Source organism: Callithrix jacchus, chromosome 13 (genome assembly GCF_049354715.1).
Source record: "Callithrix jacchus isolate 240 chromosome 13, calJac240_pri, whole genome shotgun sequence".
Taxonomy (NCBI): Eukaryota; Metazoa; Chordata; class Mammalia; order Primates; family Cebidae; genus Callithrix; species Callithrix jacchus.
Genome location: NC_133514.1, coordinates 112,490,144 through 112,509,250, shown reverse-complemented (window position 1 = coordinate 112,509,250; position 19,107 = coordinate 112,490,144). Strand labels below are relative to the sequence as shown.

The following is a 19,107-nucleotide window of genomic DNA, read 5'->3' as shown; positions in this document are numbered from 1 at the left end:
CTCTAACTGATAGAGTGGTTTATTCAGTCTAAACTGTTTATACAGTTCCTGTGGTTTACGCTAAACACCTGCTTTTCTTTGGAGATATCAGTCAGTCCTTCTGACTGACAAGGAGGCTTATCCCTTTGCTGATTTGCCTTAGATTTTTCTGCTGTCATAAATCTGAGCCGTGAGCATGGCTGAAGGCTGAGTGCCGTGCATCCTTCCAGCAAATCCCAGGTCCTGGGGAGGGGGCACCCTGCATAGAACTGTGAAATAACATGTTGGTTACCTTTTAATACTGATGACTCATTTTAACATGATATTTCTATTGCATTGCTATAAGAACATACACATTCTCATATTTGTTGTATTTGCAGTTTACATATACAATAGACCTTATTTTTGTAGGCAATAAGTACTAAGATGTTTTATATACATGAATCTTCAAAGTTTTAGTAAAGCTGATTCCTTTTATGCACCAAGTTTTAAAATTATCATTTTAGATGGAAATAATTCTAAGCTGGATAGCATATTTCTTTGCCTCACTAAACAGAGGATAATAGATAAATCTTGTGACTGTCCTGGTGTCCTCTGAGCACCAAGTCTTGCACTGTGCCATATGTGGTGGGCTATAATGAGAAGCAAGACGGTTAACCCCACTTTACATCACCTCGTATCATTATTCTCTTGCACGTTTGTTTTAATTTGGTCTCCTCACTCGGTACAAAGCATCACCTACCTCATTTATTTCCCTTAATAGTCCATAGTCTATTTTTTGCCATTTTTCTAGTTTTTTATTGTCAATCTGTTATAACAGGAAGCCAGATTCCTAAGAGACACTTTATGAGTCAAAGGTGACGGTATCACATGACAGTCTCACTGCTATGCTTATCCAACCAGAGAACTTGTTGCATCTACTTCATTTTCTTTTCTATATACTTGGTATTTACTTTTGAATTCCTGATTTCAATCAAGGCACATTCACAAACATGAATACAAGCGCTCTGGAAATAAAACTAAACAGAAGCAGTCTTGGCTAGGCCATGTAAATCACTCAGAGCCAGGCGTGGTGGCTCCTGTCTGTTATCCAGGTGCTTTGGGAGGCCAAGGTAGGAGGACTGCTTGAGGTCTAGAGTTCAAGACCAGCCTGAGCAACATAGTGGGATCTTGTCTCTACAAAAAATTTTTTTAAATGTTAGCCTGGCATGATGGCATGTCCCTGTGGTCCCAGCTACTCAGGAGGCTGAGGTAGGAGGATCACTCAGAACCCAGGCCTGCTACAAGAACCCTTTTCTGCACACTAGTCCACTAAGATAGTGAGTGAGATATGTGCCACGATTCAGTCTGACTTTTGAAGCACCTCTACAGTTTCCTTTAAATAATGTGTTCATAAAAATTGAGGTAAGTGTGCAGGAAGTATAAGGCTAAGAAATAGTTGTGTAAAAATATGAGACATCAAATACAAAGGAGTCAGCCTTAACATCTTTCTGAATAAAGTGTCAATTTGAAGATATTCTCATCTCTTTGTCCTCATGTGCTGACTTAAATACCCACACAGCAATTTCTGTAGAGAACTTATGGCCACATTGCTGAATTATGCTACATTATGGCACCAGAAAAGGGAGCTAATGCAGTCATTCTATAGTGTGTAGGTAAAACTTACATACAGACTCTCTTAGACTATATGTTTCTCAAGTGACGTAAACCTTTAAAGTGTTTAAACTATTTGGGAGAACTATTTTCAATATAAAGAAAGTCTCCCACCTGATATAAAATGCCATCAAGAGAGGCAAATTGGGCTGGGCACGGTGGCTCAAGCCTGTAATCCCAGCACTTTAGGAGGCCAAGTCGGGTGGATCATGAGGTCAAGAGATCGAGACCATCCTGGTCAACATGGTGAAACCCCATCTCTACTAAAAATACAAAAAATTAGCTGGGCATGGTGGCACGTGCCTGTAATGCCAGCTACTCAGGAGGCTGAGGCAGGAGAATTGCCTGAATCCGGGAGGTGGAGGTTGCAGTGAGCCGAGATCGCACCATTGGACTCCAGCCTGGGTAACAAGAGCAAAAACTCTGTCTCAAAAAACAACAACAACAACAACAAACAGAGAAGCAAATTGTAGCAACATTTGTACATCAGGTGGGAAACTTGCTTCCCTCATTGGTTTGTTCTATAATGACAGGAAAATTATTTAAATTCTCTGGGCCTTTCTTTTCTTAGTTGAAGCCTGATAATACTTTTATTTTGAGGAAGAGTAGTTGCTATTTACTCAGGAGAAGGATTAGAGGTTGAAATCATGGCCCTTTAATTCTCTGAAAATAATCTACACCTTAGGACCTTCTTGCTATAAAACAGGGAAAGGCTTCTGAAATACAAAGAATATTAAACTGATTTATCTGGACAAAGAAAGTTGACCTTTGAAAACTTGGAATAATATTATCATACCAGTATCCACTTGATGCATATTTCAGGCATATGGGAAATTCAGCAAACTTTGGGCTACCGCTATGTCCCGTGGTCTGCCAAAGCAACAGTTATTTTATATATGTTTATCAACAGTGCCTGTGGCTTTCCTAGGAAGGTGAGTCTAGCTGCAGGAGCAGGCATGGTCTGCCATGCACACCTGCTTCCATGTGACATCTCAACATGAAAAAATAGAAACAACTTATCTCTTTAACCCTCATTTGGAATGTGTCTACATAAAATATAAATGCATAGATCGTATATGCATGATTAATAAGTTAAATTGTTTGGTGCTTTAAGCATTGAAAGCAACTCTACATCCTTTATTTAAATCTCACAGCTACCCATGTGGTTAATTTTTTATCACTATTTTGCAGTTGCCAAAAAGAGTATCTAAAACATTAAGTGTCCTCTGTGAGGTCTTCCAGGGAAAAGAATTAGAAGACAGGACTAGGCCCCAAGGCTTTTCCCCTCAGTCTTGGCCTTTTCAGTAAACCAGTGTCTGAAGTGGGACAAAGGCTGATTATCTGTCTACATCATATAAAAAGTCAAAACTTGGAGTGACCTGAAAATTCGGAATCTATCAGCCCAACAACATCTGCTCTGCATGAACTCACTGTGTGGTCCATCTGCACGCAAAATGAGTCCCAATATTTCAGTTTTTTATCTAAAAAAATTAAATCCGTATTTTTAGTTGACAAATAATATTTGTGTATATTTTGGGGGTACAATGTGATATTTTGATATATGTAAAATGTGGGGTGATTAAATCAAGGCAAGTAACATATCCATCACCTCATTTACCTGTGATTTCTAAGGTGAGGCATTTGAAATTTACTCTGTTATTTTGATGTATACATTATTATTGACTATAGTCACTCTGCTCTATGGTAAATCTTAAAACATGGCTGGGCGTGGTGGCTCATGCCTGTAATCCCAGCACTTTGGGAGACTGAGGCGGGTGGATCACTTGAGGTCAGGAGTTTGAGACTAACCTGGCCAACATGGTGAAACCCTGTCTCTACTAAAATACAAAAATCAGCTGGGTGTGGTGGTGTGCACCTGTAGTTCCTGCTACTTTGGAGACTGAGGCAGGAGAATTGTTTAAACCCAGGAAGTGAAGGTTGCAGTAAGCCAATATGCCACTGCCCTCCAGTCTGTGTGACAGAGTGAGACTCTGTCTCAAAAAAAAAAAAAAAAAAACAACCCTCAAAACTTATTCACTTTGCATATCTGAAATTTTTATACTCTTTGACCAACAACTCCCATTATCTCCCTCCCCATCCTCCTATACAGCCTCTGGTTACCATCATTCTACTTTCTACTTCTGAGATATTAACTTTTTTAGGTTCTATATTTAAGTGAGTTTATGTAGTATTTGTCTTTCAGCAGTGTGTGAGGGTTCTGTTTTTCTGTTTCCTCCACATCCTTGCCAATACTTTGTTTCCTTCCTCCCTCCCTCCTTCTCTCCTTCCTTCCTATTTTTTTCTTTCCTTTCTTCTTTCTTTTTCTGAAACACAAATTCTCATGTATTTATTACTGAACCTATCTACTAGTTCAGAGCATATAAACAGAGTGAAAACATATTCCCAATAAATCATGTTTGAATGTCCAGATAGTGGAGACATTAGCAGCTCAATATGCTGAGATGATCGTGACCTTGACACAGCATCAATATGTGTGCCATCTCATCTGCAATTCCTTGTAAACCTAGCTTGGTTCTTCTTCAGCATCTCCATTTCGGAATTGTATCTGATTTTATTTCCAGCTTTTATCTGAATCCACTGGGATTGGGATGATTTTGCTTTCATTTCCTGGCCAGGAATTGCTGTTCCTGAAAGTCTTATGAGAAGACACGGTGAGAAATGGAGTCAACCACATACACCATGATGAGGGGGAAACCACTCATTATCTTTCATCTTTCAAACAGGTGTGAGGTGGTATCTCGTTGTGGTTTTAATTTGCATTTTCTAGCCTAATGCTGGACATTAGAGAGTCAGGATCTGTGGGTTTTCCCTGGCATGTTCTTTGGTCCAGTTATTTAGGTTCTAAGTTACTTGGTCTCTTCACTTCCTAACTCCATCCCAGTCCTAATAGAGGATAAACTATAGGCATGAATGGCCGCTCTTGCCTGTGGAACTCTGAGGGAAGGGACTGACAATATTTCTATCATAAGCCTTTTCTAAGAGTTTATAACTCAGCCATAAATACTTGTCATTGGCAGAAACTTAGCCTAGAGGGTCGCAGTCCTGGAGTAAATCATTCATTTATATATTTCACTGCCTTGCTTTAAATCGTTTTAACTGTATTTATCTCTTGTGATGGAAGGAAAAATAATGGCCTCATGGTTCAAGACACTTGTCCTCCTATGAATCAACACAGCATTGGGATATAAATGAAAAAAGTCAGCAAAAAAGTGGCTTCTGGAAATAATTCCTCTTTTTTAAAGAGAAGGGTTTAAGGGCTGACATGACTCAACCTGAGATCTAATAGCAAAACTTAAAGAAAACAGTCAATGTTATGAGCTATTGATTAACTTCCAAAGCATCCACACCCATTTGCTTTTCTTTTTTATTTTGCCCAGTCATCGAGGGCTCAGCAAGGTGCGAGGTTACCCAGCCTTGTTCTAAGCCGGGTTCATTCATGTGGAAGCTGTAGGCAGGGCAGGGAATGGAGTGAGAAGCCATGTTGGCTACAGGCTAGGCCCCTTTACAGTGAAGTGTCTCTGGATTGAATTTCTACCTGACCCCTGTGCTTTCTCTCACCTTTATTTCTAAAAAAAAAAAAAAAAATCCTGTTTCCTTAATTGTTTTTAAATTATCTAGAACTTTTCAAAAACAATGTATGTTCAGCTAGATCAGGTATTGTGGTATTAAGATTTGCAGATATATAGGTTTTCATCACAGGTCCTGGCTCCAGACTCCCAGGGTCCTTGTTATAATGTCAGAGCACTTTAGACTTCAGGAAATGGAGGCTCTCTCTCTGACCTTCTCCTGTCCTTTCTCCTGTCCAAGGTAAGACAAGACGCTAATCTGAATATGAGTCAAAAGACCCTCATTCCAGAGAGGATCCCACCCCATACCTAGAGGGGAGACTGCTACACAGAGAGGCCAAGAAAAGTCTGAATAGACAGGTCTTGCTGGGTTTAGATAATATGCTTTTTGTCCAGTCCCATTTCTACGGGGTTGTAAATCATGCCCATATAATGAAGCTTCCATAAAAACCTGGAAGGATGGCGTTTGGAGAGCTTCTGGATGACTGAACACATGGAGGCCCCTGGAGGGTGGCGTGGACAGGGAGGGCATGGGAGCTGCGTGGACAGGGAGGGCATGGGAGCTCCGTGCCCTTTTACACGTACCTTACCCTATGCGTCTCTTATCTGTATCTCTTGAAATATCCTTGATAATAAACTGACAAATGTATTTGCTTGAGTTCTGTGGGCTACTCTACCAGATTAAACCTGAAGAAAGGTCATGGGAACCCCAATTTGATGCCCTTCAGTCAGAGGTTCTAGAGGCCTGGACTTGCAGTTGGTGTTTGAAGAGTGGGTTGGCAATGGGGGAAGGGATGTCTTTGGGACTGAGCCCCAACCTGTGCAATCTGATACTATCCTCAGGTAGACAGTGTTGGAATTGAATTGGTGGACACTCAAGTGGTGTCTGTTGCTTGGTGTGTGGGAAAATCACCTACACCTTTGATCACAGAAGTCTGTGTTGACGATTGTTGTGGTAGTGTGAGAGCAGAAGAGAAGCACAATTTGAGAGTGTTTTTCTACGCGTGTCAAATTGTCTTTACTACCACTTTTTCTGTAGTAACAGACATACAGTGTACCTTGAAATACCTTGTGTTTAAAGACTGAATAAATGAATGGATCCGATCCAAGTGGTCAGACATTCCTAAAAAGAGGTTACAAATAGGTAACACATTCCATATGAAAGAATGTATCTGATGGTTAGATTCATAATTGGGCAGTGTGATACGAGTGTTTGTTCTTTCAAGTGAATTATACTGTTAAAGTCATATAAATTAGACCTTAATAAAGAAAACCATCTTAATTATTACGTATTCTGAGTCTATTTTTAGAAAAGATTTCTACAACCAGTACTTTAGCCGCAAAGATTGGAAAGAATATTCTGTTTTAAGCATGCAGACTTTAATTTTTTTGTACTGTATTTTCCTGATTACAAAAGTAACACATCATCTAGAAAATTTGGAAAATATAAAAACGCCCAAAGAAAACAAGTGCTTAAATTTTTTGCAAAAAAATAATTAACTGTCAAATAAAGATAGACTATATTCAGGCAATGCAATGTGATGATTTGATGTATGTAAACAAGGTGCAATAATTACCACAATCAAATTAATTAACTCACCTATCACCATCCATACTGTATAGTAGGTCCCCAGAACTTATTTATCTTATAACCAAAAGTTGGTATTCTTTAACCAACGCCTCCCTTTTTTCTGCACTCCCAGGTCCTTCCAACCACTGTTCTATTCCCTGCTTCTATAAGTTCAAGTTTTTTAGATTCCACATACAGGTGAGATTATACAGTATTTGTCTTTCTATGTCTGGCTTATTTCACTTAGCGTAATATCCTCCAGATTCATCCATACTGCCACAAATGGCAGAATTTCACAGCAAAAGAATAACCCGATTAAACAGTGGGCAAAATTTGACATTTTTTTAAAGACGACATAACACCAGCCAATAGGTATATGGAAAGGTGCTCAACAGTACTAGTTATCAGGGAAATGCAAATCAAAACCACAGTGAGCTCTCACCTCACACCTATTAGAATGGCTGTTACCATAAAGATGAGGGATGGCAAGTGTTGGTGAGGATGTGGAGAAAAGGGAATCCTTGTACACTGTTGGTAGAAATGTAAATGGGTACAGCCATTATTCGTATAGAATGGAAATTTCTCAAGAAATTAAAAATAGGCCAGGTGCACTGGCTCACCCCTGTAATTCCAACACTTTGGGAGGCCATGGTGGGTGGATCACCTGAGGTCAGGAGTTTGAAACCAGCCTGGCCAACATGGCAAAACCGCATCTCTACTAAAAATACAAAAATTAGCTGAGCATGGTGGCAGACACTGTAATTGCAGCTACTGGAGACTGAGGAAGGAGAATCGCTTTAACCTGGGAGGTGGGACTTGCAGTGAGCCAAGATTGCACCATTGCACTCCAGCCTGGGTGACAAGAGCGAAACTCCATCTCCAAAACAAAACAAAAAAAGAAATTAAAAATAAAACTATCATATGAACCAGTAATCCTTCTGATGGGTATATATACAGAGGAAATGAAATCAGAATCTTGAAGAAATATCTGCACCATGTAGGTATCACATCATTGTCCACAATAGTCAAGATGTGGATGCAACCTAGGTGTCCATCAACAGATGAATGGATAAAGAAAATGTGGTACATATATGCAATGGTGTATTATCAACTCTTAAAAAAAGAAAGAAATCCTGTCACGTGTGACAAGGTGGATAATCCTCAAGGACATTATGCTAAGTGAAATAAGCCAGACACAAAAAGAAAAAAACCCTGCATGACTTCACTTATTTGTGGAATCTAGGTTTAAAAAGTTTAAAAATAAAATGTTTGCTTATCTGTCTTAGTTTCCCATTGCAGCAAAGTTTGTAAATGAATGAATGGGTCTACACTTTGAGATCTTATGAAAAAATATGCAGCTAAATAGTGGATGAAGAGAGAATAAATTATCTGAGGAAAAGATGGGGAAGAAGTGGCTGAAAGGCATGTTTTTCAGGTTGCAGTAGGTTTCCAGACAGCCTGGGTGTCACAGTACAAACACTCAAGCTTTGATTTCAGGAGGAAGGGAAACTGTGCTGCTCTTTCAGAGCCTGGCCCCATTTTAATGGTGTGGTGATTGCAGTGTGCAGGTTCACTGTCCTGAAGAGAAATGGCAACTAAGACGACTACTGGGTTTCGATTCAATCCCATTCTCAGCAGCAGTTATTGATGGGGTTCTTCTCTGTGGGAAGTGTTCACAATGTGCTCTGGGTTGGGGGCTGTGAGGTGTGTTGTGTGCAAGAGGATGTGGCAAAAACATAAAATGTTTGAGGGGGACTTGGGCAGATCTCTCTGCAGAAACCCTACAAGCCAGAAGAGAGTAGGGGACAATATTCAACATTCTAAAAGAAAAGAATTTCCAACCCAGAATTTCATATCCAGCCAAGCTAAGCTACATAAGTGAAGAAGAAATAAAATCCTTTACAGACAAGCAAAATGCTGAAAGATTTTGTCACCACCAGGCCTGTCTTATAAGAGCTCCTGAAGGAAGCACTAAATATGGAAAGGAAAAACTGGTACCAGTCACTTCACAAACATAACAAATTGTAAAGACCATCAACACTATGAAAAAACTGCATCAACTAATGGGCAAAATAACCAGTTAGTATCATAATGATAGAATCAAATTCATACATAACAATAAATTAACCTTAAATGTAAACAGGCTAAATGCCCCAATTAAAAGACAAAGACTGAAAAATTGGATAAAGAGTCAAGACCCATTGGTGTGCTGTATTAGGAGACCCATCTCATATGCAAAAACACAGATAGGCTCAAAATAAAGGGATGGAGGAAGATTTACCAAGCAAATGGAAAGCAAAAAAAAAGCAAGGGTTGAAATTTTAGTCTGATAAAACAGACTTTAAACCAACAAAGATGAAAAGAGACAAGAGCATTACATAATGGTAAAGGGGTCAATGCAACAAGAAGAGCTAAGTATCCTAAATATACATGTAGTCAATACAGGAGCACCCAGATTTATAAAGCAAGTTCTTAGAGACCTACAAGGAGACCTAGACTCCTACACAATTCTAGTATAATAATTGTGTGAGACTTTAAGACCCCACTGTCAATATTAGATCAATGAGACAGAAAGTTAACAAGGATATTCAAGACCTGAACTCAGCTCTGGACCAAGCAGACCTAATAGACATCTACAGAACTCACCACCCCAAATCAACAGAATATACATTCTTCTCAGCACCACATTGCACTTGTTTTAAAATTGACCACATAATTGGAAGTACAACATTCCTCAGCAAATGCAAGAGAATGGAAATCATAACAAACAGTTTCACAGACCACGATGCAACCAAACTAGAACTCAGGATTAAGAAACTCACTCAAAACTGCACAACTACATGGAAACTGAATAACCTGCTCCTGCATGACTACTGGGTAAATAATGAAATTAAGGCAGAAATAAATAAATTATTTGAAACTAATGAGAACAAAGATACTATGTACCAGAATCTCTGGGACACAACTAAAGCAGTGTTTAGAGGGAAATTTATAGCACTAAATGCCCACAGGAGAAAGTGGGAAAGATCTAAAATCAACACCCTAACATCACAATTAAAAGAACCAGAGAGGCAGGAACAAAAAATTCAAAAGCTAGCAGAAGATAAGAAATAACTAAGATCAGAGTAGAACTAAAGGAGATAGAGGCACAAAAAAGCCTTCAAAAAATCAGTGAATCCAGGAGCTGATTTTTTGAAAAGATTAACAAAATAGACCACTAGCCATACTAATAAAGAAGAAAAGAGAGAAGAATTACAATAAAAAATGATTTAAGGGAGATCACTACTGACTGCACAGAAATACAAACTACCATCAGAGAATACTGTAAACACCTCTGCAAATAAAGGAGAAAATCTAGAGGAAATGGATAAATTCCTGGATGCATACACCCTCCCAAGACTAAATGAGGAAGAGGTTGAATCCCTGAATAAACCAATGACAAGTTCTGAAATTGAGGCAGTAATTAATAGCCTATGAACCAGAAAAAAAAAAGTGTCCAGGACTAGACTAATTCACAGCTGAATTCTACCAGAAGTACAAAGAGGAGCTGGTACCATTCCTTCTGAAACTCTTCCAAATAATAGTAAAAGGGAGACTTCTCCCTAAGACATTCTATGAGACCAGCATCATCCTGACACCAAAACCTGGTAGAGACACAATGAAACAAAGAAGGTTTCAGGTCAATATCCCTGATGAACATTAATGTGAAAATCCTCAATAAAATACTAGCAAACTGAATCATGCAACACATCAAAAAGCTTATCCACCATGGTTGTCAGCTTCATCCATGGGATGCAAGATTGGTTCAGCATACACAAATCAATAAACGTAATCCATCACATAAAGAGAACCAATGACAAAACCACATGATTATCTCAATAGATGCAGAAAAGGCATTTGATAAAATTCAACATCCCTTTATACTAAAAGCTCTCAATAAACTGGATACTGATGGAACATATCTTAAAATAATAAGCACTATTTATGACAAACCCATAGCCAATATCATACTGAATGGGCGAAAGTTGGAAGTATTCACTTTGAAAACTAGCACAAGACAAGGATGCCCTCTCTCACCACTCCTGTTCAACATAGTATTGGAAGTTCTGGCCATGGCAATCAGGCAAGTGAAAAAAATTAAAGGTATTCAAATAGGAAGACAGGAAGTCAACTTGTCTCAAATTGTCTCTGTCTTGCAGATGACATGATTGTGTATTTAGAAAACCCCATCATCTCAGCCCCAAATCTCCACAAGCTGATAAGTAACTTCAGCAAAGTGTCAGGATACAAAATCAGTGTGCAAAATCACAAGCATTCCCATACACCAATAATAGCCAAATAATGGGTGAACTCCCATTCACAATTGCTGCAAAGAGAATAAGATAGCTAGGAGTACAACTCACAAGGGATGTGAAGGACTTCTTCAAGGAGAACTACAAACCACTGTTTAAGGAAATAAGAGAGGACACAAACAACTAAAGAAACATTCCATGCTCATGGATAGGAAGAATAAATATTGTGAAAATAGCTATACTGCCAAAGTAATTTATAGATTCAATGCTATTCCCATCAAGCAACCATTGTCTTCCTTCACAGAATTAAAAAAAAAAACTATTTTAAATTTCATATGGAACCAAAAAGGAGTCCGTATAGCCAAGACAATCCTAAGCAAAAAGAACAAAGCTGGAGGCATCCTGCTACCTGACTTCAAACTATATTACAAGGCTACAATAACCAAAGCAGATGTATAGACCAGTGGAACAAGCAGAGGCTTCAGAAATAACGCCATATACCTGCAACCATCTGATCTCTGACAAACCTGACAAACACAAGCAATGGGGAAAGGATTCCCTATTTAATAAATGATGTTAAGAAAACTGGCTAGCCATATGCAGAAAACTGAAACTGGACCCCTTTCTTACACCTTAAACAAAAGTTAAGATGGATTAAAGACTTACATGTAAGATCTAAAACCATAAAAACTCTAGAAGAAAACCTAGGCACTACCATTCAGGACAAGCATGGGCAAAGACTTCATGACTAAAACACCAAAAGCACTGGCAACAAAGGCCAAAATTGACAAATGGGACCTAATTAAACTAAAGAGCTTCTGCACAGCAAAAGAAGCTATGATCAGAGTTAACAGGCAACCTACAGAATGGGATAAAAGTTTTAAATCTATCCATCTGACAAAGGGCTAATATCCAGAATCCACAAGGAACTGAAACAAATTTACAAGGAAAGAACAAGCAATCCCATAAAAAAGTGGGCAAAGGATATGAACAGACACTTCTCAAAAGAAGACATTTATGTGGGCAACAAATATGTGAGAAAAAGCTCATCATCCTTTTGTCATTCAAGAAATGCAAATCAAAACCACAATGAGATACCATCTCATGCCAGTTAGAATGGTGATCATTAAAAAGTCAGGAAACAAGAGATGCTGGAGAGGATGTGGAGAAATAGGAACACTTTTACACTGTTGGTGGGAGTATAAGTTAGTTCATCCTCTATGGAAGACAGTATGGTGATTCCTCAAGGATCTTGAACCAGAAATGCCATTTGATCCAGCAATCCCATTACTGGGTATATACCCAAAGTTATTCTACTATAAAGACACATGCACACATATGTTTATTGCAGCACTATTCACAATAGCAAAGACTTGGAATCAACCCAAATACCCATCAGTGAAAGACTGGATAAAGAAAATGTGGCACGTGTACACTGTAGAATACTATGCCGCCATAAAAAAGGATGAGTTCATGTCCCTGGCAGGGACATGGATGAAGCTGGAAACATCATTCTCAGCAAACTAACACAGGAACAGAAAACCAAACACTGCATATTATCACTGGTAAGTGCGAGTTGAACAATGAAAACACATGGACACAGGGAGGGGAACATCACACACTGTGGCCTGTTGGGGTGAGGGCCAAGGGCAGGGATAGCACTAGGAGAAATACCTATTGTCGATGTTGGGTTGATGGGTGCAGCAAACCATCATGGCACATGTATACCTATGTGACAAATCTGCACTGTATCCCAGAACTTAAAGTGTAATTAACAAAATTTTTTTTTACAAAGGTATAAAATGTTCTCTGATGTCACTAAGCTCTCACTCCAGAGGGGAAGTTTCTCTAATGGTAGTTGATTGTTCTTTTGAAAATGGAGTCATCAGAGTCTCAGCACAATTTTGTGACATAATTAGGGCTACTGTCATTGCCATCAGTTGACAAATGAAGAGACACTTAATACAGTAAGGAATTTGCTGGAGTCAATCAGATAAATTGTGAAATATGTAGGATGAGGATTTCAGATTACTGGACCATGATAAATTTTCAGACATTGTGTTGGAGTAACATTTTTGTTCTGATTTTTTTTTTTTTTTTTTGAGACGGAGTTTTCCTCTTGTTACTCAGGCTGGAGTGCAATGGTGCGATCTCGGCTCACCGCAACCTCTGCCTCCTGGATTCAAGCAATTCTCCTGCCTCAGCCTCCTGAGTAGCTGGGATTACAGGCATGCACCACCATACCCAGCTAAGCTAATTTTTTTGTATTTTTAGTAGAGACAGGGTTTCATCACGTTTACCAGGATGGTCTCTATCTCTTGACCTCGTGCTCCACCCGCCTTGGCCTCCCAAAGTGCTAGGATTACAGGCTTGAGCCACCGTGCCCGGCCTTTTCTGATTTTTTTAATCATTACCAAATTGAATACAAAAATATCTTTAAAAAAAAATTCTAAACATCGAAGTTATATTCTGTTGTATGTTGAATGTATTTACTTACATCAGACGTAAAAGATAATCTTTGTTTATTTACTATTTTTTTTTAAATTTTCAGACAGAGTCTCTCTCTGTTGCCCAGGCTAGAGTGCAGTGGCATGATCTCAGCTCACTGCCACCTCTGCCTCCTGGGTTCAAATGAGTCTTGTGCTTCAGCCTACTGAGTAGCTGGGATTACAGGCATGTGCCACCAAGCTGGGATAATTTTTGTATTTTTAGTAGAGACAGAGGTTTACCATGTTGCCCATTCTGGTCTCAAACTCCTGGTCTCAAGTGATCCACCCGCCCAAACCTCCCAAAGTGCTAGAATTACAGGCTTGAGCCACTACACCCGGCCTATTTACTATTTTAATAGTTATTTTGTTCTAAAAAAGATTTTGTATAAATGATCGGCAGCTTATTCAAATGAGGTCTTTGGCAAATGCATGCTCTTTATACTTTTGTTCTTCTTAAGGTGTAAAACCCAGCTTAACTGAGAAACAAATAAAAATCTATTACGAGTCAGAAACATTTAGGAGACGCTAAAACAAAAACTCTTTTTCCTGTAGCTTATTGTGTTTTTTTGTTGGAGTCTTTGTTTTTGTTACTCAATATCTTTTCCTTATTTTCCTGCCTTACTTTTTACTGCTTTTGGTTGAATTCCTAATTCCTACATTTTTTTTTTTCTCCTAGGTAAAACCGATAACCAGTATATTCCCTATGTGGCCGGAGGGACAGTTTTACTGTTGTTGTTTGTTATCTCAATTACCACCGTCATTGTCATTTTCCTTAACCGGTGAGTAGAGCAACTTATCCTGAATCTTGTTCAGCATGAGTAATTCTGATGTTAGAGGTTCTCTATTAATAACCCAATTTGTCAAGCTGTCTCAGCATTCACGCTTATATTTTTGAGAGTACCGTTCTAACACAAAGGAGGAGACATAGTTGAGGTAATGTTACAGAGAAAGCTGGAATAGTTCATTTAAGAATTAGTAGAAGCTGCTGGTCTGGCCCTTTTATATTCTGCCTGAGGCCTCTGTTCTGTATCCTGCCCTGTCTTTCTCCTCCTCGGAGGAAAAAGCTGTCAGTGAGGGGATGGTGTGTGTGTGCGTGGATGACACGACACGAGATGGATACAGATTCTGAGAAGGGGAAGAGCAAGGTTTAACAGTAAAGCCTTCGTTTATTCATTCATCAAATATTTATTGTGCATAGCAGTGAACAAGACATAATGAAGCTCACATCCTAATAAGCAAACAGCATAATTTCAAATGGTTGTATATTCTCAGAACCAAGCAATCTAGATGCTTAAAAATTACTAAGAAGGAATTGGAGGGTGCTGCCTTAGAGAGAGCAGGAAGCCATTGGCTTATACTAATTTTTTTGTGTTTTATTGGCTGTTCACAGATATATGTGCCTGAAGTTCAGCTACTCAGAGGGCTGAGGCTGGAGGATTGCTTGAGCCCAAGAGTTCAAGTCCATCCTAGGCAACATAGCAAGACCCTGTCAATTTCAAAAATTGAAAATTAAAAAAAATCTTTTACTGTCTTGTGGCACAGTTGGGAATTTTCTAGGATATGCTTGGTTGAGGTTTTTCTTCACCTTCCAGCTCTGCTGTACTTATCAACTCACTTGTGTAGGTATTTGTTACCTATCTTTGCTGTAATCATAGCAGGTTGAAATTATTCCTTATAGTGTATTACGACTAAAGTGTTATCTTCTTAAGGGAGGAAGGGACCACAGTTTTGATGTCTATATTTTGCACGTCTGGTATATCATAGACAATGTATGTTTGCTGGGTAAGTATGTCCGTCTGTACTCTTCTCCTTCAGTAATATTACCAAATACACCATACTGACACGCACACAAACATGCACATGCACACGCGCACACACGCGCACACGCATGCACGCACACACGCACGCACGTGCACACACGCACACACATGCCTTGTTAATAGGATTTCCAGAAGGTCTCTCCATCTTGTCTCTTCATCCTTGACCTTGACCTCTGGCTCTTTGGCAGCTGTCATCACTGCTTTCTTTTTTGGTAATTCTCCAACCTGCTCTCAGCTATAGTTTTTTTCTCTAACCCTTCCAGTTTCCCTGGTTCTTCTTTTGAAAGCTGGGTTGGCATGTCATTCTTTTGTTCAATATCTTTGATTATCTACCAGAATAATGTTAAAACTCATTAACCTGTCATTGAAGTTGCCCTACATTCTGACCGAAACCTAATTTTTATTCCTACTTTCTACTTTATGTATTCTCCCTGATGTTGATAAATTTTGTGAAAACTGCAGCACACCCAAGGCTCTCCCCATCTGGTTTGCTACCAAAATGCTGTTTCCCCACATTTGGCTGCATTTCTGTGTATCATTCAAGGTGTGAGACACCTGTCTCCTCTGTGAGCTCTGCACTGTTCTCTGTCCCTGCAAATAGACACGATGTCACCATCTGGAATCATTGTGTACTTCTCTGCTACTCCTCACATCCTGCTTTGTAATTTAATCACTCTCATGCTTGTCATTCTTTCTGTTCATAATGGCAGAGTTTGCGTTTTATTCATATTTTTAGTATTTCATAGCATTTAGCACTATTCTGTCCAAATAATGAATACTGAATAAATATTGTCTAATTAAACTGAAATATGACATCAGGTCATTTTAGCTTTTCCCCATCACAGACTGCCCTTAAGTCTTTCCCTGACCAGAAATTAGCAAATGGAAGTAAGGAACCAAGGTGTGAGTGGCACCACAGACTCCTCTACTGCTTGACCTTGGCAATGGGAAACATCCTACGGGCAGAGATGGCAGAGGGAGCACACAGGAACCGGGCAATGGGACTAAGAGACAGCGAGTGGCGACAAACCTCCACAGGGTCACAGATGTTGGATAGGATAGATTTTGCTTCATGAAAACGCATCACTTTTGCATGAATAGCTAAATTGAATGGTAGAATATATTGTCCCACTTGGTTAAATGTGATAAAAGGAGATCAGTAGACTTGAATTTGTAATCATGGACGCACACCACAAGGGAAAAAGCGATTGTTCTTTCTGCCTTGCCACAAGTATCAGTTTGTGGTGGTTACTTCAAATGGAAATGCTTTGAAAGATGACCCAAGGGCTCCAACAATGACCTTCTGAACTCTCTATTACCAACTGTTTAAAATAATCCTGCAGCGTCGATGTATGGACTTGGATAGAAGCCAGTATAAATCAGACAGTGTCCCTGAACAAAAGTGCATTCTTCAGCAGAGAAGCTGCTGCCGGTCCCTCCAGCACAGGTACTCAGCGCCTTGTCGCCTGTGTGTTGGAGGAATTGGCAGCAGCTTCTCTGCTGCTGGTTGGCTCTTTTCATGCAGAGTTAGCAACAGTAGCACGAGTAAGTAACCATGGCTAGGGAAAGGGCCTCTCATTGGCAAGTGTGAAAGGAGCCAAAATACGGCCAGGCGCAGTGGCACACGCCTGTGATCCCAGCACTTTGGGAAGCTGAGGTGGGTGGATCATTTGAGGTCAGGAGTTTGAGACCAGCCTGGCCAACATGGTGAAACCTCGTTTCTACTAAAAATACAAAAATTAGCTGGGCACGATGGCAGGCTTCTGCAGTCTCCACTACTCAGGAGGCTGATAGAGGAGAATCGCTTGAACCCAGGAGGTGGAGGTTGCAGTGAGCCAAGATTGCACCACTGCATTCCAGCCTGGGTGACAAGAGTGAGACTCTGTCTCAAAAACAAACAAAAAGAAAGTGCCAAAATACGTTCTATAGACGGACACCTGAGTGTACAAAATAATTTAATACTTAGGGAGAAAAATCTTAGATACTTATTTTATATTCATTGTGAACATTGGCATTAACAACGAATAGGAAGCTTTGTTTTCCTGTTGCAGCACTGAAATCTCTCATCCTGGGAAACTCCTTAGTCCCAGGCAAACCGGAATGGCTGGTCAACGTAAATGTAACTGTGATATGTTTACTCTCTTTACTTTTTTATTTTCATTTTTAATTTCTTAACATTTATTTTAAGTTCGGGGATACATGGGCAGGATGTGCAGGTTAGTTCCATAGGTTCATATGTGTCATGGGATTTGTCGTACAGATTATGTCATCACCCAGGTATTAAACCTCGTACCCAATAGTTATTTTTTCTGATCCTCTCATCCCTCCATCCTCTGCCCTTCAGTAGACCCCAGTGTGTGTTTTTCCCCTCTATGTGCCCATGTGTTCTCATCATATAGCTTCCACTTATAGGTGAGAACGTGTGGTTTTCTGTTCCTGCATTAGTTTGCTAAGGACAATAGCCTCCAGCTCTATCCATGTCCCTGCAAAGGACATGATCTCTTTTCTTTTTATGGCTGCATAATTCTGTGGTATATGTATATCACATTTTCTTTATCCGGTTTATCATTGATGAATATTTAGGTTGACTCCATGTCTTGCTATCATGCATAGTGATGCAATGAACATACACATGCATGTGTCTTATAATAGAATGATTTACATTCCTTTGGGCATATACCCAATAATGGGATTGGTGGGGGCGAATGGTGTTTCTGTCTCTAGGCCTTTGAGGAATCACCACACTGTCTTCACAATGATTGAACTAATTTTTTATTTTATTGGAACCATGGAGAGTTTATTGAATCCTGTGGTTGCAGATGGTCCGTTCAGCTACAGTGAAGTGATTTCAGAAGTTGTAGAGCTTAACAGTCAAGAGGGAGGACGGTGGATTTAAACTCCAATACCACTAACTAATCGTGATTTTGGGCAAATTACTCTTCCTCTTCACACCTTAGTTTCCAAACCTGTTAAACATAGAGTTTTGATGCAATCTTAATAAAAGGATCTATATAAGTGATTTAATAAAATAATCCATACAAGTGATTTAGAATAACACCTAGAAACTTTTATAAAGCTTCATTATAGGCCGGGCGCGGTGGCTCATGCCTGTAATCCCAGCACTTTGGGAGGCCGAGGTGGGTGGATCACGAGGTCAAGAGATCGAGACCATCCTGGTCAACATGGTGAAACCCCATTTCTACTAAAAATACAAAAACATTAGCTGGGCATGGTGGCACGTGCCTGTAATCCCAGCTACTCAGGAGGCGGAGGCAGGAGAATTGCCTGAACCCAGGAGGCGGAGGTTGCGGTGAGCCAAGATTGAGCCATTGCACTCCAGCCTGGGTAACAAGAGCGAAACTCTGTCTCAAAAAAAAAAGCTTCATTATATTATTGTCATTTACAAGTGACATTGTTGGCATTTAAAATAAATTTTAATTGTGGAAAATGTCTTAAAGCTGAGGTTATTTGGTGAAGGCTATAAGCCATTGATGTAGTAACTCACTACAAATCATTCTTAGTAAAACCACTGAGACTAATTACTAATGCACAGTGGTTACATATCCATTTAGTTGCCCTCATCATCTGGGAGCACTTTGGAGAGGACAGGGGAAAAAAGGGTGGGTTAACAGAATTTTGGATAAATGTGCATAAAGCTACTTTAATGTATTAGAAAGTGGGTGTGGGCTAGGGGTACAGTGAGGTGTAGGGTTTAGT

General features: G+C 39.6%; 1 protein-coding gene across 6 annotated transcripts in view; it reads left to right on the top strand.

Moving 5' to 3' along the window:
* The window catches only part of CD226 (CD226 molecule), a 116,735-nt gene that overhangs the window by 89,689 nt on the left and 7,939 nt on the right, over positions 1-19,107 (top strand). For 5 of the 6 annotated variants that reach the window (XM_078348260.1, XM_008979964.5, XM_078348261.1 and 2 more), the window contains exon 5: positions 14,247-14,349. In XM_078348260.1, the coding sequence (XP_078204386.1) occupies positions 14,247-14,349 (103 nt within the window). Of the gene's footprint in view, positions 1-14,246; positions 14,350-14,960; positions 16,193-19,107 lie in introns of those variants that run through there. The other variant, XM_008979967.5, reaches the window with a different exon arrangement.